The 24,439-nt window shown below is 43.8% G+C and overlaps 1 protein-coding gene and 1 pseudogene across 2 annotated transcripts in view; both read right to left on the bottom strand.

Annotated features, from left to right (window-relative positions):
- The window catches only part of LOC311125967 (major intrinsically disordered Notch2-binding receptor 1-like), a gene marked incomplete at both ends in the record, with an annotated part of 27,871 nt that extends 4,889 nt beyond the window's left edge, over window positions 1-22,982 (bottom strand). Inside the window, 3 exons of the mRNA XM_084199989.1 lie at window positions 3,506-3,772; window positions 19,455-20,942; window positions 22,122-22,982. Coding sequence (XP_084056115.1) covers window positions 3,506-3,772; window positions 19,455-20,942; window positions 22,122-22,982 — 2,616 coding nt within the window. The remainder of the gene's footprint in view (window positions 1-3,505; window positions 3,773-19,454; window positions 20,943-22,121) is intronic.
- Window positions 9,576-16,278, bottom strand: LOC311125959 (toll-like receptor 13; annotated as a pseudogene). Its single transcript has 2 exons — window positions 16,267-16,278; window positions 9,576-10,650 (listed from the first exon to the last, which is right to left on the bottom strand). The product of its transcript is annotated as a toll-like receptor 13 (transcript).
- Window positions 22,983-24,439: the final 1,457 nt, after the last annotated feature.

Raw genomic sequence — 24,439 nt, 5'->3', positions numbered from 1 at the left:
CTATCTCTCTGTCTGTCTTTGTCTGTTTCTCTGACTATCTCTCTGTCTGTCGCTCTGTCTGTTTCTCTGACTATCTCTCTGTCTGTCTCTGTCTCTCTGTCTGTCTCTCTGTCTGTCTGTCTCTGTCTGCCCGTCCGTCCGTCCGTCCGTCCGTCATTGACCCAATTCCAAACCAATAGAGGGCAATTTTTAGAGGGCAATGAAGGCTAGGAGTCCTGTCATTCCTAATCAATGAGATACAAAGTGGACTGACTTACCATTGCAAATTGTGTCGGGCTCCTCAACCCATTTGTTTTGGCTGAAAATAATCACTGGCTTACAGACTAATTATCCTCCGTCAACAGACGCTTCAGTGTAAGTAAATGGGTAATCACTGCAGATGTTCAGTCAGACACACCGACCAATCGACTGAATGCAGGTTTAGAAGAAAACGTCTACGTCCCAAATGACACTGTATTCCCTATATAGTTCACTACTTTTGACCAGAGCAAAGTAGTGCACTATCTAAGGATTAGGGTGCGATTTGGGGCACAACAGCCATTCCACCAATGCATCGCAGCACATCACAGTTCTTCATTATATATAATTACCACTCTGCACAGAAACACCCCATTATCACTAAAGAGACCATTTTTCCCTGTAGAGTTGTTGTATTATTTTGAACTGGGACTGGGAGTGTAATTGCATTGCAGGGCAATTAACGGTTCACTGGTGATGCAAGCTGACTTTATGACTTCTGTGTACTCTCTCTCTCTCTCTCTCTCTCTCTCTCTCTCTCTCTCTCTCGCTCTCTCTCTCTCTCTCTCTCTCTTTCTCTATTCTCTCTCTCTCTCTCTCGCTCTCTCTCTCTCTCTCTCTTTCTCTATTCTCTCTCTCTCTCTCTCTCTCTCTCTCTCTCGCTCTCTCTCTCTCTCTCTCTTTCTCTATTCTCTCTCTCCATCTCTCTCTGTCTCTCTCTCTCTCTCTCTAACTCATTGTGGCCTCTATCTCCATCTACCTCTTTAACTCTCTCCATCTTTGTCTCCTTGCTTACTGTTGGATTATTGACAGATAGCTGCTGGTCTCCCAAGGATACCCCGGTAAATAAATTGTCTGAGTACACACACTCGCAATCCTGTGAAATCTCAGGCAACCTTTTCATCTCACACAATCACCCACTTATATACACTTCTTTCACTCCAGGAAAATGTGACTCATCTCACAGAGAAAATCAGTATGTTACTGTATGGTGGGGTCCTCTGTGGTTCAGTTGGTAGAGCATGGTGCTTGCAACTCCAGGATCATGGGTTTGACTCATATTGGGGCCACCCATATGAAACATGTATGCATGCATGACTGTAAGTCGCTTTTGATAAAAGCTTCTGCTAAATGGCCTACATTATGACATCACCATTATTCATGATGGTGAGTGAAGCACCTTACAAAACAATAGAAGGATATCAGAGTTAGGGAAAAATCATCCAGCCTAAAATGATGGAGTACAGTACAGCCAATGGTACCAGGTAGAAAACACTGTAGTCCTCTTTATATAGGTTTCTTGTGATATTATTTAGACTATAGTGCAAACTATCCAAGATGGTTAGTTACCTTAATACAGCTGCTCTGGCCCTAGAATACGTCATCTAGATCAAATAAATAACAAGAAATTACCATTATAATGAAGTCCACCCATCTGTAGTGAGTTGTGACACTCTTGAAAGATTAACAAGGTCACCGGTGATATCAATGTGGCTCCGCATCTTCACATGTCACTACACAGTAGGATCGAATCAGTCCCCTGACTCACACACATAAATACACGCACGCACGCACACACACATGTACAGTACACACACACTCGTACAGTACACACACGCAGCACATGAACAACCACACACGAGCACGCACACATACACACACCTCTCAGATCAGTAAAAATCGACGAGGGAGGTGAGAAAGATTTTTGTCAGCGGTTCTCTAGTCATCCGCTTCCCCTGGGTGCTTTCTTCAGGTCAAAGAGGCCCTTTGAATCAACATCCAGGATCAGCATTCCAGGATCTACCAAAGCTAACATTTTCTATAGAAACCAATTCAATCCAAAACATCATTAAGGTAGGGGACAACAGAAATAGGTAGTGGGGTTCACCCTGACTAAGTAATGGAAACAGCAATGGAAGGATGATCCTACAACTGTAGTGGGGTCCACCCTATCTACTGTCTACCGTAAGGTCCACCCTGTCTACCGTAATATCCACCCTGTCTACTGTAAGGTCCATCCTGTCTACTGTAATATCCACCCTGTCTACTGTAATATCCACCCTGTCTACTGTAAGGTCCACCCTGTCTACCGTAATATCCACCCTGTCTACTGTAATATCCACCCTGTCTACCATAAGGTCCACCCTGCCTACTGTAATATCCACCCTGCCTACTGTAATATCCACTCTGTCCACTGTAAGGTCCACCCTATCTACTGTAATATCCACCCTGTCTACTGTAATATCCACCCTGTCTACTGTAATGTCCATCCTGTCTACTGTAATATCCACCCTGTCTACTGTAAGGTCCACCCTATCTACTGTCTACTGTAAGGTCCACCCTGTCTACTGTAATATCCACCCTGTCAACTGTAATATCCACCCTGTCTACTGTAATATCCACCCTGTCTACTGTAATATCCACCCTGTCTACCATAAGGTCCACCCTGCCTACTGTAATATCCACCCTGCCTACTGTAATATCCACCCTGCCTACTGTAATATCCACTCTGTCCACTGTAAGGTCCACCCTATCTACTGTAATATCCACCCTGTCTACTGTAATATCCACCCTGTCTACTGTAATGTCCATCCTGTCTACTGTAATATCCACCCTGTCTATTGTAAGGTCCATCCTGTCTACTGTAATATCCACCCTGTCTACTGTAATGTCCATCCTGTCTACTGTAATATCCAATCTGTCTACTGTAATATCCACCCTGTCTACTGTAATATCCACCCTGTCTACCATAAGGTCCACCCTGCCTACTGTAAGGTCCACCCTGCCTACTGTAATATCCACCCTGTCCACTGTAAGGTCCACCCTGTCTACTGTAATGTCCACCCTATCTACTGTAATATCCACCCTGTCTACTGTAATGTCCATCCTGTCTACTGTAATATCCAATCTGTCTACTGTAATGTCCACCCTGCCTACTGTAATATCCACCCTGTCTACTGTAATGTCCATCCTGTCAACTGTAATATCCACCCTGTCTACTGTAATGTCCACCCTATCTACTGTAATATCCACCCTATCTACTGTAATGTCCATCCTGTCAACTGTAATATCCACCCTATCTACTGTAATATCCACCCTGTCTACTATAATATCCACCCTATCTACTGTAATATCCACCCTGTCTACTGTAATGTCCACCCTATCTACTGTAATATCCACCCTATCTACTGTAACATCCACCCTGTCTACTATAATATCCACCCTATCTACTGTAATACCCCCCCCCCCCCCTCCTATCAGTCCTTACCTGCAGGTCCAGGGCAGTCAGCTGCTTGCCCTTCTCACCACCCGCATTGCGCTTGTACTCCTCGATGGTCCAGGAGGGCTGACCTCGTTTGCCGTCACCCGACGGGCCTGTGAGCCTGAGGTCCGTGTACAGGGGGCTGCCCTTCATGTGGGACTTGATGGAGGGGGGGAAGGGGTGTGGTGAGAAGACCTGCTCCACCAGGTAGGAGTCCTTGGGGGGCTTAGAGGAGCGGTGGGGCTGGGGGGCGATCTCGTACTGGCGCTCTGACTGTAGTGGGGAGGGAGGGGGGGGGGGGGTGGCGGGGGGGGGGGGTCAGAGGTTAAAGTTGAAAGGTGGGGTAAATGGACAGTGAAAGAGAGCGAGAGAGCGAGAGAAACCTGAAGCAGCTCTGAGGGAGAAATACTGTATATGTTATCATATAAAAACTGTCACACGCACATTGTTGAGGTAAGACAAAAACAACCCAGTATTTCTGTATTCAACCAATGTTTTCATTGAGTGACTTTGTGACCCAATAAAGATACTATACCAATGTATCAATGTATACAATACACACTCTCCTGCAGCTTGGGAAGTGTGCTGTTTTGCCTTACCCCCGGAAATCTGGAAACGAGTTTGGTTGAATACTCCAGTTCCCAGAGACATAAGAGAAATGCTACTGTAGTCAGCTGAGAGATAGTCAGCCTAGAAGCACTGAACATAACACTGTGCTACAGACAGCTAGAAGCCCTGAACATAACACTGTGCTACAGACAGCTAGAAGCCCTGAACATAACACTGTGCTACAGACAGCTAGAAGCCCTGAACATAACACTGTGCTACAGACAGCTAGAAGCCCTGAACATAACACTGTGCTACAGACAGCTAGAAGCCCTGAACATAACACAGTGCTACAGACTCAGGTATCCACTCTCTTTTCAACTCAATAAAAAAGTAATCCGTAAACACAGTGCCGTATTATGAAGCACAATATTTGTTTTTAATATCTGCGAGTCAGCATCTGATTTCTGCCCTGGGGGAAGCAAAGGAAATGCTACTGTACAGATTTGGAGAGTTGGCCATTTTTCCAAAAGGAACAAAAACAAATTGCTCTCTGTACTTGCCATTTGAAGTGCATATTGGACTATCGTGGGATAAGCGTAGAAATCAGTCTTTACTAACACAATGAAAGTCATCATTTGGAAATTGACTTAGTAGTGTAAGCCTTTAAGTTCATTCGAGTCTGCTGTCAATATGAACCCTTCAAACGGCCAAACCAGTCAATCAAAACAAGTACAGCATGTACAGCATGTTTCTATTGGGCAGATAGAAATCCATAAATGTTATTGATTAATGGAGGACCTTCTCTCTTCATTCTAACACACACATCCATGACAAAAAAAACAGTATTTCCCCAAAACATCTCCTTTAAGTCTTAATTTTTTTATGTCTACAATTCCCTCACATGAATGATTCTCCCCTCCACTGACCAAGATAAACAACGTGAAGAACACATTACTCTACAGTGCAATATATTGGTTACATCTCTGGGCCAGTACAAAAACACCTAATTAGCACAAATACTAAATTCTTCATGAGTGTTTTTAGGCTCTTTCCACCTCTCAGTGTACACGTCAACGCAGGGACGGACTGGGACCAGAAATCTGCCCGGGCATTTCTAACACACCGGACCATTTTTTTCCTTGAGTCCTGACACCGACCCATTTTTTCCCACAAGGCCACCATTATTAGCCAAATAATAAGCATTTAGCTCAAAGCCCCATGTAGCGGGTGATTTGGACGGAGTCAGGCGTTGGAGGGTAAATCACAGAATAAATGCTTTATTCGGCAGTACAGCAGTACGCAGCAATGCGTAAAAAAACACTCCAGTGCGGTAAATACGGCGCACTGGAGAAAACAAGGCACACGGGTGAATATCCCGGGGATACACAATACAATATAGCTCCACCGAGCTATAGTGACCTCCACAATAGACAATCACACAAAGACAGGGGGGGCAGAGGGAACATCTCCTGAGTGGCGCAGTGGTCTAAGGCACTGCATCGCAGTGCTAACTGTGCCACTAGAGATCCTGGTTCGAATCCAGGCTCTGTCGCAGCCGGCCGCGACCGGGAGACTCATGGGCGGCGCACAATTGGCCCAGCGTCGTCCAGGGTAGGGGAGGGAATGGCCGGCAGGGATGTAGCTCAGTTGATAGAGCATGGCGTTTGCAACGCCAGGGTTGTGGGTTCGATTCCCACGGGGGGGCAGTATAAAAAAAATATATATATGTATTCACTAACTGTAAGTCGCTCTGGATAAGAGCGTCTGCTAAATGACTTAAATGTAAAATGTTAAATGTAATGTAAATGGAACACTTATACAGGTACTGATGAGCGGATATGAACCAGGTGTGTGTAATAAACAAGACAAAACAAATGGAATGATGAGATGAGGAGCGGCAGTGGCTAGAAGGCCGGTGACGACGAACACCGAAGCCTGCCCGAAAAAGGAGAGGAGGCAGCTTCGGAGGAAGTCGTGACACCCCAGACCAACCCATCTGGCATTTACCAGAATTGCCCTATGGCCAGTCCGTCTGCGTCAATGTTAACAACAATGGGTAACGCCAGCTATCAGAGTCATAGAAGTGACACAAATCTATTCCTGTCTCTGGTTAATTGCTCATATATACATTGACAATGTGCCTCTGTCTCTGAATGTATAGGCTGCTACTGTACGTTCCAAATGGACGTCTCTCCAGCCATCTGGAGAGCTGCAGTCGCTTTGAAGAGACAATCTGCATTCAATGTTAATTGGAAGTTGATGAATACCGAGTTGTAGGAGGAGAACAGCAGAGTGCATGTCTGGATTCACGAATGTTCATTCGCAGGCAGATCGATGTGTGTGTGTGGTTTGTTTTGCCAAGTAAATCTGCTCTCAGCTCCAGATCACCCAGGGTCTTTGTCAATCAGGCTTATCTATCTGTGTGGTAGTCCTAGTTAGAGGATGTTCTCTCAGTTGAGTTTAGTAGCTAGCTGTATCATCTAGGCAGTTGGAGATGATGGGCATGTTTATGGAATCATTCCAGAGAGTGGAGAATGTTGTGAACACACTGTAGGCTGTGCCTGCCTGCCTGCCTACCTACCTACCTACCTACCTACCTACCTACCTACCTACCTACCTGCCTGCCTTTCTGCCTACTTATCTACCTACCTACCTACCTGCCTGCCTGCCTGCCTGCCTGCCTGCCTGCCTGCCTGCCTGCCTGCCTGCCTGCCTGCCTGCCTGCCTGCCTGCCTGCCTGCCTGCCTGCCTGCCTGCCTGTCTGTCTGTCTGTCTGTCTGTCTGCCTGCCTGCCTGCCTGTCTGTCTGTCTGTCTGTCTGTCTGCCTGTCTGCCTGCCTGCCTGCATACCTACCTGCCTGCCTGCCTGCCTGCCTGCCTGCCTGCCTGCCTGCCTGCCTGTCTGTCTGTCTGTCTGTCTGTCTGTCTGTCTGTCTGTCTGTCTGTCTGTCTGTCTGTCTGTCTGTCTGTCTGTCTGTCTGCCTGCCTGTCTGCCTGTCTGTCTGTCTGTCTGTCTGTCTGTCTGCCTGCCTGCCTGCATACCTACCTGCCTGCCTGCCTGCCTGCCTGCCTGCCTGCCTGCCTGCCTGCCTGCCTGCCTACCTACCTAATGAGAGTGACAAGCGAGATGAAAGCTTCAACACTGTGATCACACTTCTCCCAATGTTGTTTTGGCACTCTTACCTGACATCCTTATTAAGTCAGGAGTTATACGAGTCTTGCAGAGGCTCTGGTGACAGGGAGGGGAGAGGAGGAAGGTGGGAGGGGAGAGGAGGGAGGTGGGAGGGGAGAGGAGGGAGGGGAGAGGGGAGAGGAGGGAGGTGGGAGGGGAGAGGAGGGAGGTGGGAGGGCAGAGGAGGGAGGGAGGTGGGAGGGGAGAGGAGGGAGGGGAGAGGGGAGAGGAGGGAGGTGGGAGGGGAGAGGAGGGAGGGAGGTGGGAGGGGAGAGGAGAGGAGGGAGGTGGGAGGGGAGAGGAGGGAGGTGGGAGGGGAGAGGGAAAGAGAGTGAGTGAGTAGAGAGGGAGGTGCAGGAGATTTCTGAGCTGAATGGGAGGGGAGAGGAGAGGGAGGATCAGGGTACCGCTTGGTTGAAAGAGACGGTGAGGCAGTGGAGAGGGAGGGAGGAGAGAGGAGACCGAGGAGGAGAGGAAGGTGAGATTGAGAGAGAAGAACAGAGGGAGGAAAAAGAGAGAGGGGGGGGGGGGGGTTGTGGAGCAGAGAGAAGAGAGGATGAAGAAGAAAAGAAAGGAGAGGGAAAATAGACAGGAGAGGAGAGGAGAGGAGAGGAGAGGAGAGGAGAGGAGAGGAGAGGGAGTCAAAAGGTACAGAGAAGAGAGAATAGAGGGTGAAAAGAGGAGAGGGGAGGGAGGGAAGATGAAGTAGAGAGGGCCAGGATGAGAGGAGAAAGGATAGAGAGAGTAGATATGGAGGGGAGAGGATGGAGGAGAGAAGAGAACAGAGGGGAGTTAGAGTAGAGAGGAATGGGAGAGTGAGGGAGGGAGAGGAGGTATAGGAACAGGGGACTGCTGATAAGACAGAGGGGGCATGTCTGGGCTTCAAAGGCCACTGATCAGATGGACTAACCTTTACTACGGGTCTGCATCTGACCTCTCTCTCACAACCCTCTCTCTGTTCACAGGGACACAGCAGTACTGCAAAAAACAAAGCCTCTTCTAACATTAAATATTAATATACCAACGTATCCTCTGGAATGTTAGATACAGTATCTAAACAATATGAATGTGTAATGATATGTAATACTGTGAATTAAGAATACTATTACTTTGAAAACATTAATGGGCCTGTAAGCAACTGATCATTTTTGCAAAATGAAGTTTCAACTGCATCTTGAACTTTTTAAATTTTGGGGGGAAGTGGAACTATTTTCATATAATCAGGTAAATTAAGATTTGGGAAGTGGAACTATCATGTAAAATAAATGTATTCACATTGCTGTGGATGAATGTATGACTGTATGACTTTGTAAACAATAACAGATCTGAAAGGAACTGCTCATTTAGACTATATTACAATCAATACCCAGGTCTAGAATTACACACAAATTGTGAGCAGGACAATAACATGATGCTGATTTGTTGCCTATCACCCGTGGGCAGCCCTGCAATGGTCTACCCACAATACTATAAGTCTGGTAAATATATAATAACTCAATATACCTAAAGTCATTTAACATAGTTTTATTACTGTATGGAGGCTACTGGAGTAGATTCCACAGCAGTAACTGCAGTGTGGAGAATTCAAGAGAAAGTCAAAGTTGTGGGCTTGGCTTGGTTGTATGGCAGCAGTGTACAGGTACACTAGATTCCCCAAGTGAGTCTGAGCTGATTCAGAGTGTCAGAAAGAACTGGCTACCCTCCATCTGGGCAATATGCCAACAGAGGAAGAAGAGATGAAAAGACAGAGAGTGAAATATTAATATTTTTGGGTGATGATTTATCTGTGGCATTTGGAAATGGATACGATTGACAGTGATTCATGTTAATAATGTAATAAGGAGCTGAAGGAGTAAAAGTTCATAGCTGGTCAAAAACAAAGTTTGTCTAAAGAGCAAGATGACAAATGTATTTGACATTTTCATTTTCAAAGCGTTTTTCATCATAAAGAATCAAAAAGTGGTTTTCGCTTACACTTAACAATTTCAAGAATCTTCACTCTTACACCTAAAACTTAACATTTAAAAGTTCCAGAAAGCTAGAGAACTAAGAGAACGTAACAAGTAAGTAAGTCAAACATTTCATCATAAATTCATTATCAAATATCACACATCATATATTTTATAATACATTTCATTTTACTTTTCATCATAGTTTATTGTAGATTTGCATAAACTAAATTTCTGATTTCAAACATTGCCATTTGTCAATTATATTCAATAGGGTAAATCTAGAACAAAGCCTGACTGGTATCTTTTTATAATTGTTTTTTTAAACTATTTTTCTTTGTCTTGCTGCCATGTTTGGATGAAATAACTCATTTTCATTTAGAAACGTTACATTTAGTGTGTCACTATCATTTTCTATCCACCCTGGACAGGATGGGGTTCTCCTCAGCAAGGCAGTCCCTGGTCTCCAGAGCCACCCGGAGTTTCTACCAGAAGACTCCGGTGTGCACCCAAGCTCTGGGCCAGCTCAGGTAGGTGCGTCTCTTCACCAGCTTTCTCATCTGGTGGTAGGGGGAGAGCTACTGGTCTGGGACCTCCTCCAGAAACACCAGGATCAGAACGTCCTTCTGCTCATCAAACAGACGGAAGCTGGCCACTTGGATCTCCCGGGAGCACCACTCTCCAGGTAGCGGCTGCTGATCACGCAGACGGTCTTGCGGCTCCCGTAGACGGCGTCCGTGATGTTGTCAATGATGGGTTTGTCTGGCTGGAAGTCAGGGGATGCAGACACAGCTTCCAGCCTTGGTTTCCCTCCGGCTCTGGCAGAAGTTCCCTCAGGACCCAGGGCTCGTCGTGGCCGTTGTAGGAGACGAAGGCATCCTACTGATGAATCACACGGACGTTCCTTCGCTTTGTGTCATAGAGATAAGCCTGGGAGAGATAGTAGGCGTAGACCACCTGTCATCTCAGGAGATGGTAGATAAAGGACCCCAGCAAGGTTAGGAGGACCAGAGAAGGGGTGGAGATGAAGTAGAAAAATCCTATATCTACTGAACAGTAGTGGGTGTCAAGGTCCAACAGTTTGGTACCACCTAGATTGACCGGATAGTTGCAGGTAAAGTCAAAGGCATCAATAACCTGCGTTTGGTTTTCTGTTGTCACCCACTGGATAAACCAAGCATTGCTACAGTCACAGGTGAAAGTCTTGTCTTGCAGGTCAAAGTAAGCTAAAGCAGGCAAAGAATGAATAATTGTCTCACTGACCACTGTAAAGTAATTCTTTCTCACCTGCAAGTAACTGAGTTGAGTGAGGTTGGCTCCTATGATGAAATCTGAAGACTGAAGTTGGACTTTAGACAGGTATAGTTTGTTGAGTCGTGGGATTGGGTGAAACAACTCCGTGCTCAGGGCTGTGAACTCATTCAGGCTGATGTCAAGGGACCACAACTGTGGTGTGTGGATGAATGTGTCTGGGTGAAAGGACTTAAAATGTTAAGACTCCTTGCGTTGAATGCCAATAAATTCCCCCCCCCCCACATTCTGAAATTGCATTGTTGTCCCCCATTGGAATGTGATACAAATGAAGCAAGGGTGTGCTTTAGGACCATGCGGACGCCTCCGAGCAGTCGGGTAGGCTGTTTGGAGTGTTTATCTGACTGGATAAAAAAATACAAAATATATCATAATATTATGTCGTCACCCCCCACTTCTAAAACCAAGGTTGCGCCCCTGGGTATATTCAACATTCCAAAAGGAATGAGTGGAGATGACCAGGATCTTGAGAGATGGCAGAAGAGAAAAAGGGTGGGGATTCAAGTTCACCATATTTATTTAAGTTTTCCATATTTATTTAAGTTCACCATATTTATTTAAGTTCTCCATATTTATTTAAGTTCACCGTATTTATTTAAGTTCACCATATTTATTTAAGTTCACCATATTTATTTAAGTTCACCATATTTAATATTATATAAGCTCACCATATTTATTTAAGTTCACCATATTTATTTAAGTTCACCATATTTATTTCAGTTCACCATATTTAATATTTATATAAGTTCATCATATTTATTTAAGTTCACCATATTTATTTAAGTTCACCATATGTAATATTTATATAAGTTCACCATATTTATTTAAGTTCACCATATTTAATATTTATATAAGTTCATCATATTTATTTAAGTTCACCATATTTATTTAAGTTCACCATATGTAATATTTATATAAGTTCACCATATTTATTTAAGTTCACCATATTTATTTAAGTTCACCATATTTAATATTTATATAAGTTCACCATATTTATTTAAGTTCACCATAATGTAGATATTTAATATGATTCCAACTCAAATCGAGTTTTTCTAAGGCTGTCAGTCCTCTGAACATAGTGGCCCTAATGTTAACTTCCTTCAAAGACGTGGACACAGCTCAAATTGAGACTTTTCATTTTACTCAGAAAATACCTGTCTGGTGCATCCCATGTCATGCTTCCATTTTGACCGGAGTCAGAGAGGTTTACATAGTGGAGTTCAGGAAGAACATCAGCTGTAATCCTGAAGATTCTCATTGGATTCTGGGATAAATCCAGCACTCTCAGTCCTATGGACTTATTTGATATGTCCTGTGGCTGGAAAGAGGTAAATCCGTTGCTCCCAATGTACAACTCCTGCAGGTGTGTGAACGGCAAAATCGTCTGAAGCTTCTTTAGAAGATAAAGTTGGTTGCCAGTTAAGTTTAGTACATTTAAGCTGGAGAGATTTTGAAAGGTAGAGGATGAAATGATTTTGATGTGGTTGTGGTCTAGTCGAAGCACGGAGAGGTTGCCTAGGCCCTGAAACAGGTGGTCTGAGAGGGTGTTGAGTCTGTTATTGGCTAGATTCAGCTCCTGAAGAGCGACCAGGTCTGAAAAAGCCCCATCGTCCACATGAGAGATCCGGTTGCTCAACGTATTTAAAGATTTGAGGGCTGAGAGATCTTTGAAATCACATTTTCTGTTAATCACAATGTTGTTGATGGAAAGGTCTAAAGATCTTACTTTTCATGGAATGTCTTCTGCTATGGCTTGGAGGTTCTTCTTTCCACAGATTACTTTCATGTTGGTATCATTGAGAGATTCACGGACTGTGCACTTTTTCAATGAATAGCCCCTTACTGGATTTACAAGGATCCAGCAACATAGAAGAGAGCACAGACAAATACTCGGTTGTGAATATGTAGTCCCATTGCGTATTTCCGGCATTTCCAGGGCGGCAGGTTGCTTAGTGGGTAAGAGCGTTGTGCCAGTAACCGAAAGGTTGCTGGTTCTAATCCCAGAGCCGACAAGGTGAAAAATATGTCGATGTGCCCTTAAGCAAGGCACTTAACCCTAATTGCTCCTGTAAGTCGCTCTGGATAAGAGCGTCTGCTAAATGACTAAAATGTAAATGTAATATTCATCAAGAGGCTCTTGATGCCAGGTCCCCCTCGCAAAATGGTGTTTCTAAACTCAATGGTCCTTTCGTATTTAAATAAAGGTTCAATAAAGTGTTAGTACATTTTTGGAGGAAGAGGTGGCAAATGTCATTTATTTGACTCCAATTAACACAAAGTTTGGTCCAATTTCTTCTCAAGCTTATTATGTTCCACCAATGGACTGTCCTCTGAGTATATACTTCTTAGACAATCATCAGAAGACAACAGAGTCACAGGTTGTGTGACTCTCCCTCCAGCATATATTACCATGAAATACAGAAGCATTCCATCACCTCAAGACGACTCAGTTTTACTTCCAGTCTCCAAAGACCCCCTCCCCCCGCTGTTTCACTTCCCTCCATTGATCCCTGTGTATTTGTATCGAAGTTTTTACAGTTGGTTGGACTAGCTTGGAGTGCATGTGTAGCTCCTAAATACATTTCAAATGTGTTATGTAGAAGACTTGCCTGGTTACCCAAACTCTTTGCTGCAGTCAAACGCTACGCCACGCCCACGTAATGAGTCGGGATCTGAGTACTTCCTGACGATTTCTAGAATGGAAATCCATTCAGCCCGATTGGTCGCAGAAACCGATGGGTTGGGCCAGAGCCAGAACACGCGTGGCTAAAGCGGCATTTTGAAAATTCGTAATTTGCTTTGATACTCTGATTGGTTAGAGATGATCCAATCGCTGATGACTTTGTTTTGTACAAAAACCCCTCATTTTGACGTCACCACAAATGCCTTCAGTGATGGCAGTCTCAGACTGAAGTATGTAGTGAATGATAGAGCAGCGGAAGAATTCAGTTTGAGTGTCAGGCAAGTAGAAAACCCTTCACAGTCACTCTCTACGGCCCTGGGACACAGGCTCACAAACTCTGACCGAACTCTGAACTTCTAACCTTCCACCCAAGCACTCCATTCTGCCACCTCTGGTCTCTTTGCCCTCCCACCCGTATGGGAGGGCGGCTCCCGCTCAGCCCAGTCCAAGCTCTTCTCTGTCCTGGCACCCCAATGGTGGAACCAGCCTCCCCCTGAAGCTAGGACAGCAGAGTCCCTGCTCATCTTCCGAAAACATCTGAAACCCTACCTCTTCAAAGAGTATCTTAAATAATCCCTGAACCTGCATGACATGAGCCGTCCTCGCGCTCTCTCCCAACTTGGATAGAAAGTTGTGCGTAAAACCAGTCTATTAATGCCAAATAAGTCAGTCCACCCTCAAAACACTAGCTTACTAGGGATTGTTTCATTATGCAGAACTGCTGTATTTGAAGCACCACTCCCGTCTGCCCAGTTTCCCTGATGTTGCTACGGCAATCAAGCTGTTTTTACCATCCCTGTAACTGTCGCTTCTGTGGAGAGATCTATTTCTAAACTAAAACTCATAAAGAACTATCTAAGAAGCATTAAGCTCTCGGTCTGACATGCACTTTTGAACACCTGAGTAAGCTCCACTCATTTCATTGGAGCCGTCGTAGCCTTGACCATGGCATTTGTTCACCGATATCCCCTTGTACTTTCAGTCAGTCCAAGAAACAAACACTTAACTTCCTGGAAATAAAAAATGTTTATGAATGACTTTTTGAAGGGTTACTGTCAAAATGATTTATATATTTTTTTTATTATTAAACATCGATGACAGGCGCATGGGCCCCCAGAGCTGTGTCTGGTAAACCAGTGATGCTAGCTTAGCTACCTAGCATGCTAGCTTAGCTACCTAGCATGCTAGCCCATTGCTAATATATAGCTACTGTCTAAGCTATTGTATATTTGATCTTCACTGTGTGCTATATTTAGCTTGCTAGCATGTTGATGCTTTCCCCTAGCTCTGTATGTACAGTATATAGGCCATTGTCATCTACTGTATATACACACTACTGCTACATTACAGTTAATATAGCACATTGCTATCACCTTATTACCGCTGTGTAATATGTTATTTATGTCCTTCTTTCATAGAAACCACTTGTTCTAGTCCCCTCTTGCTACGTTGGTTTGTGTGCAATAAAGTGTGTTCTGTACATCTGTCTCCTACGGGTCATTACCAAGCCTTCTAATAGAGACGCCGGGACGATTGGATCTATATTTAACCAGCATCTCTTTCGGAGACCACCACCAGTTGGTGGCGCTCTTTTTCATATTAGAAACAGGTTATCAAATCACTTCATGTTTATGTTATTGCAAACACAATGTGTTAATCTTGTGTGAAACTTCCAGTAGGGTTTAATTAAGATTAATTCAGATTCTTTGAGGATGAAAAAGAGCTGATATTGACAGTCACCTAGGTATTATTGGAATGTAATGACAGCATATTGTAGCCAAATGACTTTTGATCTATTCCATAAGGGTTCACGAGTCATCAGACAGATGAGTACAGACAGCCATTTTGCTTCCTGAAGTAAGACGATGGGGTACGTGTTAAGTCCCAACACATGGTAACTGACTGAGGAATTTGCTCTTTCAGACTCTACTTTGGGAAGTGAAATATTTCATCACATGTCCCTGGGTTTGGAATGTGGTCAGACAGAGGAACTAACTAACAAGGTTAGGAGGGATTTGATCAGGGAGCTAATTGTTTTGGGGGGGTTAAGTGCCTTGCTCAAGGGCACAACGGCAGGCAATGGTATCTAGGTTTAGATACCAGCAACCCTCCGGTTGCCAGCTCACTTCCTGACAGACTTTTCCCATCGGATATGGGATACAAACTGGCAACCCTCCGGCTGCTGGATCGCCTCTAGGGATTGTTTCACTAGGCTACCTGCCTACGCAATTAAGAAAATGCTATGAGAGAGAGAGAGAGAGAGAGAGACAGACAGAGAGAGACAGAGACAGAGACAGAGAGAGAGAGAGAGAGAGAGAGAGGAGAAAAGAGAAAGATGAGGAGAGAGAGAGCAAGGGAGAGAGAGAGCGACATATGCCACTCATCTAGATGGAGAGGGCATGCATGCTAGGCAGTTATCCACTCAGTGATCAAAAATATGCTTACACAGCACAGGGCTTGTAGAATGACAGCTCGAGGTCGAGACCCATTTCAATGAACATCCACTCCATTTGGCTTCGCAGGGAAAGGTCACTGAGAATGACTAGTCAGTGTTACACCTGCAAACTGAGACCGACATTTCAACATGCTGTTTAAAAGCCCATTAACCCCAGGGACGGGAAGGGAGGGGGTAGAAGAGGGTACAGATCTAGGTTCCGCGTAACCCTCACCTAAACTTAACCTTAACCATGAAGGGGGGAATGTAAATCTGACTTTAAATCAGAGTCTATGGACAAGTGAATTCCTTCTCCCATGGGAAGGGGGTGGGAGGGTTTTGAAGAAATACTCAGGAAAGGAATCTATTGTAATTCACGTGCCTGAGAATTAGTCCCCATTAGATAAAAAAACAACAATAATCACAGAACATTCATTTAAAAACGGATAATCGTTCACAAACAGACCCTATTACCTCTGTCTGTATAACAGCAGTAGACCTACATTATTGCACTCTGATCCCTGTAAATCTCACAACAGACTCCTTTACATACTTCCTTGTTAGCATGTTACCTCCTGCTCTATATTTGGATGCCAGCAGTTTTTCTGCTAAGCCTGATATGGCTCTGGTCCCTTCCCCTTGACGAGTGATGAATGGTGAGAGTGCTAACCTGAGAGTTCATAAACGCCCCCAAGGAGAAAGATTCAGCCCCCAATCCCTTGCCTCTTGTGTTCCTAATATGACAGTATTAATCTCTCCTCTCATTGGAGAGATTGGTAGAACGCGTCTCATTTCCTTCTGTGAGACGGAAGGGGGATATGGGTTTGGAATAATTTAGCTCCACTGACGTCTGTGACCCAACTATAGCATCAAATCCTGCCGTCAAGCCAATTGCCTGTCTCCTTCGTGTGTGTGTGTGTGTGTGTGTGTGTGTGTGTGTGTGTGTGTGTGTGTGTGTGTGTGTGTGTGTGTGTGTGTGTGTGCGCATGTGCATGCATGCATGCGTGCGTGCGTGCGTGTGAGATTTGAGGAAGGGAAGCAAGGGAAATGATATCCTTTTCATAGCAACTGTTTAATTAACACTGTTGAATCTCTAGACATTTGTGACAGTACTTCTATGACATCCCGTCTCTGTCTACATGTAAATAGGAGATAATTACTTATATACTTTATATACCGTAAAACTTAATTAATAGCCACGGGCGTTTATTTGCTTCAATCACTGGCGCTTATTAGAGACAGGCTTCTATTTGAGCCAGGCTTCTATTTGAGCCAGGCTTCTATTTCCTCAATGCACACAGCTTTTGCTCAATACAATGTTGAAAAGACAATGATGGCAATGATGTTGCTCTCCTTTATCTTCTTGAGCATAATCTTTACAGTACTCACTGAAGTTTACTCATAAACAATTCACTTAAACCTGGCATTTATTAGAAACAGGTGTTTATTTTCTGAAATATATAGTAGATTGCATTTGAATTACTGTTACAGTGCTATTTGGGTTGTTAATTATATTATTATTATTATTAATTGGATTTGTTCCGACATTTCTTGATTTCTTGTTGTTTTAATTTTTTTATTATAATTTGTGTACTTGTTTGACATTTTACTCCATTGTTAGGAGCTACAAACATAAGCATTTCGCTGCACCCGCTATAACATCTGCTAAACTGTGTTCGCGACCAATAAACTTTGATTTGATTTGAAATGTGTGCTGATGCCAGGCTATTAAAAGGGACAGGCGGCTATTTGAGACTTCATTGAAGTTTTACAGTTTATGTTTGTATGGTCTTAGTCCTCGGGTTGGTTGTCATAGTCCTCGGCTTGGTTGTCATAGTCCTCGGCTTGGTTGTCATAGTCCTCGGCTTGGTTGTCATAGTCCTCGGGTTGGTTGTCATAGTCCTCGGGTTGGTTGTCATAGTCCTCGGGTTTTCAGGAATGCAATGTCCTCAAAATGCCATGTGATTATACAGTGTGAGACATGTACAGCCAATGTTTCCATGTGTTTGATGCCATTCCATTTGCGCCACTCCAGCCATTATTATGAGCCATCCTCCCCTCAGCAGCCTCCACTCATTTACTGTCAGTCGCTCTGGATAAGTGCGTCTGCTAAATGACTAAAATGTAGAGTCAGAATAATCATTTGAATACAGTGCCTTCAGAAAGTATTCACACCCCTTGACTTTTTCCAGATTTTGTTGTGACAGCCTGAATATAAAATTGATTACATTTAGATTTTGTGTCACTGATCTACACACAATACCCCATAATGTCAAAGTGGAATTTAGTTTTCATATTTTTTTTCAAATTCATTAGAAATAAAAAGCTGAAATGTCTTGAGTCAAAAAGTATTCAAATCACATAATAAGTTGCAGGGACTCATGACTACCCCATCTCTGTACCCCACACATACAATTATCTGTAAGGTCCAACCACAAAGACCAGGGAAGTTTTACAATGCCTCACAAACAAGGGCACTGATTGGTAGATTGGTAAAATTAAAAAAGCAGACACTGAATATCCTTTGCGCATGGTAAAGCTGTTAATTTGGCTTTGGATGGTGTATCAATACACCCAGTCACTACGAAGTTACAGACGTCCTTCCAAACCGAGTAGCCAGAGAGAAAGAAAACCCGTCAGTGAGTTCACCATAAGGCTAATGGTGATTTTAAAACAGTTACAGAGTTTAATAGCTGTGATAGGAGATAACTGAGGATGGATCAACAACATTGTAGTTTCCCAAAGTACTAACCTAAATGAAAGAGTGAAAAGAAGGAAGCCTGTACAGAACAATGCACTAAAGTAATACTGTAAAAAATGTGGCAAAGGAATTAACTTTTTGTCCTGAATACAAGTGTTATATTTGGGGTAAATCCAACATAACACATCACTGGGTACCACTTTCCATATTTTCAAGCATGGTGGTGGCTGCATCATGTTATGGGTATGCTTGTCGTCAGCAAGGACTGAGGAGTCTTTCAGGATAAAAATTAATGGAATGTAGCCAAGCACAGGCAAAATCCTAGAGATAAACCTGATTCAGTCTGCTTTCCAACAGACACAGAGACAAATTCACCTTTCAGCAGGACAATAACCCTAAAACACAAGGCCAAATCTACAAGACGACATTGAATGTTCCTGAGTGTCTTACTTACAGTTTTGACTTAAATATGCTTGAAAATCTATGGCAAGACTTGAAAATGGCTGTCTAGCAATGATCAACAACCAACTTCACAGCGCTTGAATAATTTTATAAAGAATAATGGGCAAATATTGCACAATCCAGGTGTGCAAAGCTCTTAGAGACTTAGCCAAAAAGACTCGCTGACTTACTGTAATCGCTGCCAAAGGTTTTTCTAACATGTATTGACTAGGGGGTTGAATATCTATCTAATCAAGATATATTAGTGTTTTATTTTTCATTCGTTTTTTTAATGTAAAAAATTTGTAGATTGTAGACAAAAAACTACAATTAAAATCCATTTTAACCCCATTTTGTAACACAACAAAATGTGAAAAAAGTCAAGGGGTATGAATAATGTCTGTGTCTGTTCTTGAACAACGTACAGTGTGGTCCAGCACTTACAAAGGCCTTATATAAATGTATTCCATTGTTCTTACCTCGTTGACATTACTCTTGTCATGTTTCTGTGATAAAAAATAAAATAATAATAATAATAATACATAGGATTTTAATAGCGCTTTTCTCCCAAAGACGCTTTCTTGTGATAGAAAATATGCTCTCATAGTACATCAAAACAGCTAAAAAAAAAATACAAAGAGAGTATCTAATGTTGGTGGTGGACAAGGTAAGTGTAATGTGAAAAGTGTTCTATAAATGTAAACCGTTGTTCTTACCTCTTTGGCTTTCCTGTGTCTGTCCTTGGTGTCCCTTTCTCTGTCTCTGTCCCTGTCCTTGTCTTTGCCCTCGTCCCCATGGTGTGAGGAATACGACACCGTCCTCCAGTCCCGTGGTGAGTTGGTGATGCTCGCCACCTTTGACTCCGTGGCACTGTTCTCCTCATTGAGCGAGCGTGACGACCTCCGCAATAACATACTTTTCTTAACTGCCTTGATCCTCAGACTCTCGCTGTCTGAGCAGCCCCACTCTGCTGACCCGTTGTCCACTTTGATGTTGTGGCCTGTCGTGTGGCACTGAAAGACATGGGGCGAGAGGTTGGGGTCGGGGAGGGGGTTCGGGTGGAGGTGATCTGGGGTGGAGGCGGTGGCTGAAGCGTTTTCACCCGGTCTCCCGTTGGTTTCAGGTTCCTGGATCTTCTCATCGAGTTTGGTGAGCTTGGAGAGCACTTGCGAGATCTCCCCTCGGACTCCGGACAGAGACTCCAGTTTCTTCTCGATCTCACCTATCCTCATCACAAGCTTGCACACGCTTGATTTGAGCTCATCATCCGTGTTCTCCAGGGAGTGAAAGAGGCAGTCCAGCTTGGACTTGGCCAGTTTGATCGTGTTGCGTTCGGGCGAGCTGTCGCCGTCAGACTTCATGGTCACCTGAGAAAGAGATCCGATGCTGTTGTAGCACGACGATTGGATGACGCCCAGCGAGTCGCACACGCTCATGTCGTCAAGGAAGCGGAAGATGTCACTGATGTCATCGCTGATGATCTCAGAGTCCTCTTCCGAGTGTTTGAAAGAGTGCCTCTCTCTCTCGACGTATTTCGCGTGAGCGGCTGCGTAGTCTTTTAACTTCCTCTGTTCGGCCTGCTCTGTTTGGGTCCCCACGCTGGACGAGTTGTCTATGTTACCTCCCTGAAAAGACGTACTGTTGATGCCTTTCTCTTTAAATCTTTTCCCAATCTCTCTTTTGTCGACACTGATCCCGGGACCGCACGCCATTGAAGACATATCCTTTGTTTTCAACCCATTGGTTTTCTTTGCGAACCCTGAAGGGGAGGCTGTCACTTTCTCTTTGGCGCACTGGAAGTGCTGCTCATTCTCTTTATTGACAACATTGTGGCGATGGTTGTCTTTCAGAGGTTTCCCGTTCAGAAACGACCTCTCGAAATCCGGTGGCCCTTCTTCTGCGTTCAGACTCAGGCTTTTCACAGGCCAAGATGGCTGCTTCCCCGGCTTAGACGTACTCCTCCGTGTGTTCACGCACTCCGTCACTGTTGTTGGGCCAAAATACGTAGACGCCTGAAGGTCGTCCAGACTCTCGTGCTTCGCTCGCCGTTTCTCCTGAATGGGCGAGTTCATAGAAGGCTCAAAGTAGGGGTTACTGTAGGGCAGCTCAAAGCTGTGGTTGAAGAACGTAGCAGGTTTGTGGAGCTCCCTCCGGTGGTAGCCTCCAGTTGCCCTGATGTTTGCCTTGCACTCTGACGTGATGACCTATAACGACAATGGCGTAACACTTCATTAAGCTGCTCTTAAACCTGTGTAGTGACACTGTAATAGTATTGTAATACTGTATTGTTTAGCTCTAAGTCACGCTGCTAAGAGCGTCTTTTAAATGACTAAAACCAAAATGTAATAGTTTCATAGAAATTTGGTAATTGTTTTGTAATTGTTTTGAGTCATTACACAAGTGAAAAAATGAAAAATTGTTACAGAGTCATTCGCTTTTACAACAATAACATGTTAATACACTGTTGTGTTAACATCAGTCAAAACACCCTGCATTATCAAATCAAACAAATAAAGAGTCAAACTAAGCATAAAGCTGCTGGATGTAACATTAGGCTCAGACCAAGCTTTTCTAGAAAGAAATACGTTTTATAGATTGGTTACTCTCACAGAGAGCTATGTCCGTTGAGACATTTCCATTCTATGTGACATAGGCTATATAGATGTAGGATCTTCATTTGATCACTCTTTTGTTGCTGAGAATTTTCCTGCGCCACAGGAAATGCAGATGACCTTTATGATCGACATATATTCATTAAAAAACCCGCACTAACGGTTCTATTAACAGTATTCCACTTTTCATGTAGCCGCATTTTGACCATCTAATAGCCTAACCACCGATCAAGCAACATTATGGACTAAACGTTAAAATCCTGTTGTTGCAGGATTATTTTGCTGCAACAATACAGGTCAAATTAAGATCCTACATCTGTAGATCTATGGACCAGCTTCAGGAAGTGGGGGGTGCTGTTTTATCACTTGTATTTTCTCCTTTGGGTTTTGTGTGCTTTTCTTTGACATTTAGATGGTTAGATTAGCAAACAATGGCACAAATACTTACAGCTAGCACCATTTAGTAGGAAAGTAGCCACCACATATAGCAGTGAAAATTAGACGACAGAAAACAGTGATAACAGATGGTTAAAAGAGGAGTAGGCTGCAATGGAAATCAGTCTGACTTTATCTTCAATGTTTGTTTTTTCATGTATTGTTGTTTCAGTGTAGTAATGGGACAACATTAAAACTCAAACTTATTTGGGGTAATTCCTAACAAATATGTCATTAGAATTATTGCATAATGAATGGTATGTAAAATAAAAATAAAATAAAAAAGCTTAGTAAAAATAAATAAATAATATAAAATTAGAGACCAGAGACACAGACCTGAGGGGAGAACGCTAGCAGGTTGTGAAAATCCTCCTTGAAGATGTTTCTCTTCTGGACACAGGAGTGGACAGAGAAGGGCTCAGTGTGGTTGATGTGTTGCAGGGACTCCTGGTCCGTGGTGGACTCACTGTCAATGTCCATAGGAAAGTAGGTGCTCTGCATCTCGCAGGGCGGCGAGGGAGGACTGCAGCTCGAGTACTGGGGCAGGTGCTGCAGCTTATCTAGCGATGCTGCTCGACATTTTAGATCCTTGTTGACGCCCAATAGGAAGTTAGGGTCTGAGGTCGGGATGAACTGCGGGCTGCAGTTGGTGCAGTTGGATTTCGAGCTGGCAGAGTGGGGATGGGGGTGTGGGCGGGGGTGGGAGGAGTTGTTTTGAGACATGGGGCGATGGTGGGGGTGGTGACCCGCCCTGGAGGGTTGATCCATGAGGTCATAACCGCCGCCCCTCTCATAGTCCTGGTACTTATAAACATCTGTGTCGGACCTACACGACTCAAACGACTGGTTCTTGTGGAACTTGGGCCTGGGTGGTGCCATCGGTAGCTTATCTTTGGCGATCCCCCCATTCATTTGGATTAGGTTAAACATAGTGACGATATCCGCTGCCACCATGAGTTTCTTAGACTGCTGGTCCTCAACGGTACATCTCATCTTGTCTTTGAAGAGAGTGGCAGGGAAGGCTGGGTCCAGGCAGGCTGTGTAGAACAGAAGGCTCCGTAGCTTGGACAAGTGGACCAGGTCAAAGCGGGCACACAGGGATTTACACAGGTCCTGGTAGGACACAGTGCTGTGTTTAGTGTCTAGTTCCTCCAGGATCCGGACTAGGAACAGGGAGTACTCCGGTAGGGGATCCATGGCTGGTGGTGTGGGATGGAGCTAGATGTTGATATCCTTGTTGGTCTCCTATTCTTTAAGTATACTGTACAGGGGATGCCATTGAGATGGAATGTCTCAAATACAGAGTATACTGTACAGAGAGAGAGAGAGAGAGAGAGAGAGAGAGAGAGAGAGAGAGAGAGAGAGAGAGAGAGAGAGAGAGAGAGAGAGAGAGAGAGAGAGAGAGAGAGAGAGAGAGACTGATTGATTGATTGATTGATTGATTATTGGACAATCACATACCACAATCAAAACATAGCCAGACATTGCATAATGTAGTGTACATAATCATGAATATAAGGTGTTACATCCCATGTTATTATCCCAAAGCAGTGATCACTTCTATTTGTGTTATTGTGAATAAAATATAAATTAAATGGGGTAATAGTTTGGAGAGGGCTTCACTGTTTAGATAGGGATCAGTAAAGATTGGTTTTCATATGAAAATAATTCCAAAATATATATTATCATGCAGCTGCTATTAAATTGATAACATTTTCAGGAATATAGAGTAGGCTACGTTTTTGTCATTGTATACCCACTAGATTCAGTTCAAGAACTCTGAACAGTGTCATTCCTCAAAAAGAAATGGATATCCACACGGTCATAATTCAATCACATTTGCATACCCTCACATTCAACACTGAGTACTTCGAAACAGAGAGAGAGAGAGAGCGAGAGAGAATAAAATCAATATTATAGCTCTTCACTGGCGCGAGCGCGCTCATACAGTACATAACCAACAAAGGGACAAATAAACTCACCTAACGCACGATTCCATTTGCTCTCCTCCGAGTGAGCATTCAAAAGCTATAGATTCCTCAAAGTCACCAAAACAAGGTGGCAGCAATGCGAAGTTGACGCACAACATTCATTCGTAAATTGAACCATAAACCATAATATACATTCCAGTCGGACACCGGGGTAAATAATCACCCAAAAGATCCGATTCGATCCCCATTCACTCCCGTTCGGATAAATCCTTCCTTTATCATCTTTTGTATTTTATTCCAATAGTGCAGGTTATGTCTTCACTCCGGGACCGGGTCTGCTGGAGCTGTTGGAATCGAGCTGTCCGCGCTCACGCGCGCGCGGTGCTGAAAAAGCACCCAGTCGGCTTTGTTTCCACCTAGAATGACGTAATTACACCTTAGCACCAACTGCAAGGCAAGCACAGCGATGGAGACTATATATTTATAGTGATTATTGTCCTGTACATTATTCAGCACATTGCGTGTTATAGGCTAGGCTACTGTACAACATAGTCAATTCCTATGGGGTTAGCGTTATGTGTATATATTAAAACGTACAATAGGTTTCTTTATTCACTTGTCATTGAGGAAGTGTATTTTTTCTCTCGGTTCAATGCGAGGGGAAACATTTTAATGCATATAAATCATACAACACAAAGTAGGATATATAGGGTTAACTGTGCA

This window comes from Coregonus lavaretus, assembly GCF_964263955.1.
Source record: "Coregonus lavaretus genome assembly, contig: HAP1_SCAFFOLD_631, whole genome shotgun sequence".
Taxonomy (NCBI): Eukaryota; Metazoa; Chordata; class Actinopteri; order Salmoniformes; family Salmonidae; genus Coregonus; species Coregonus lavaretus.
The sequence above is the reverse complement of the archived record's forward strand: the minus strand, read 5'-3'. Positions and strand labels throughout refer to the sequence as shown.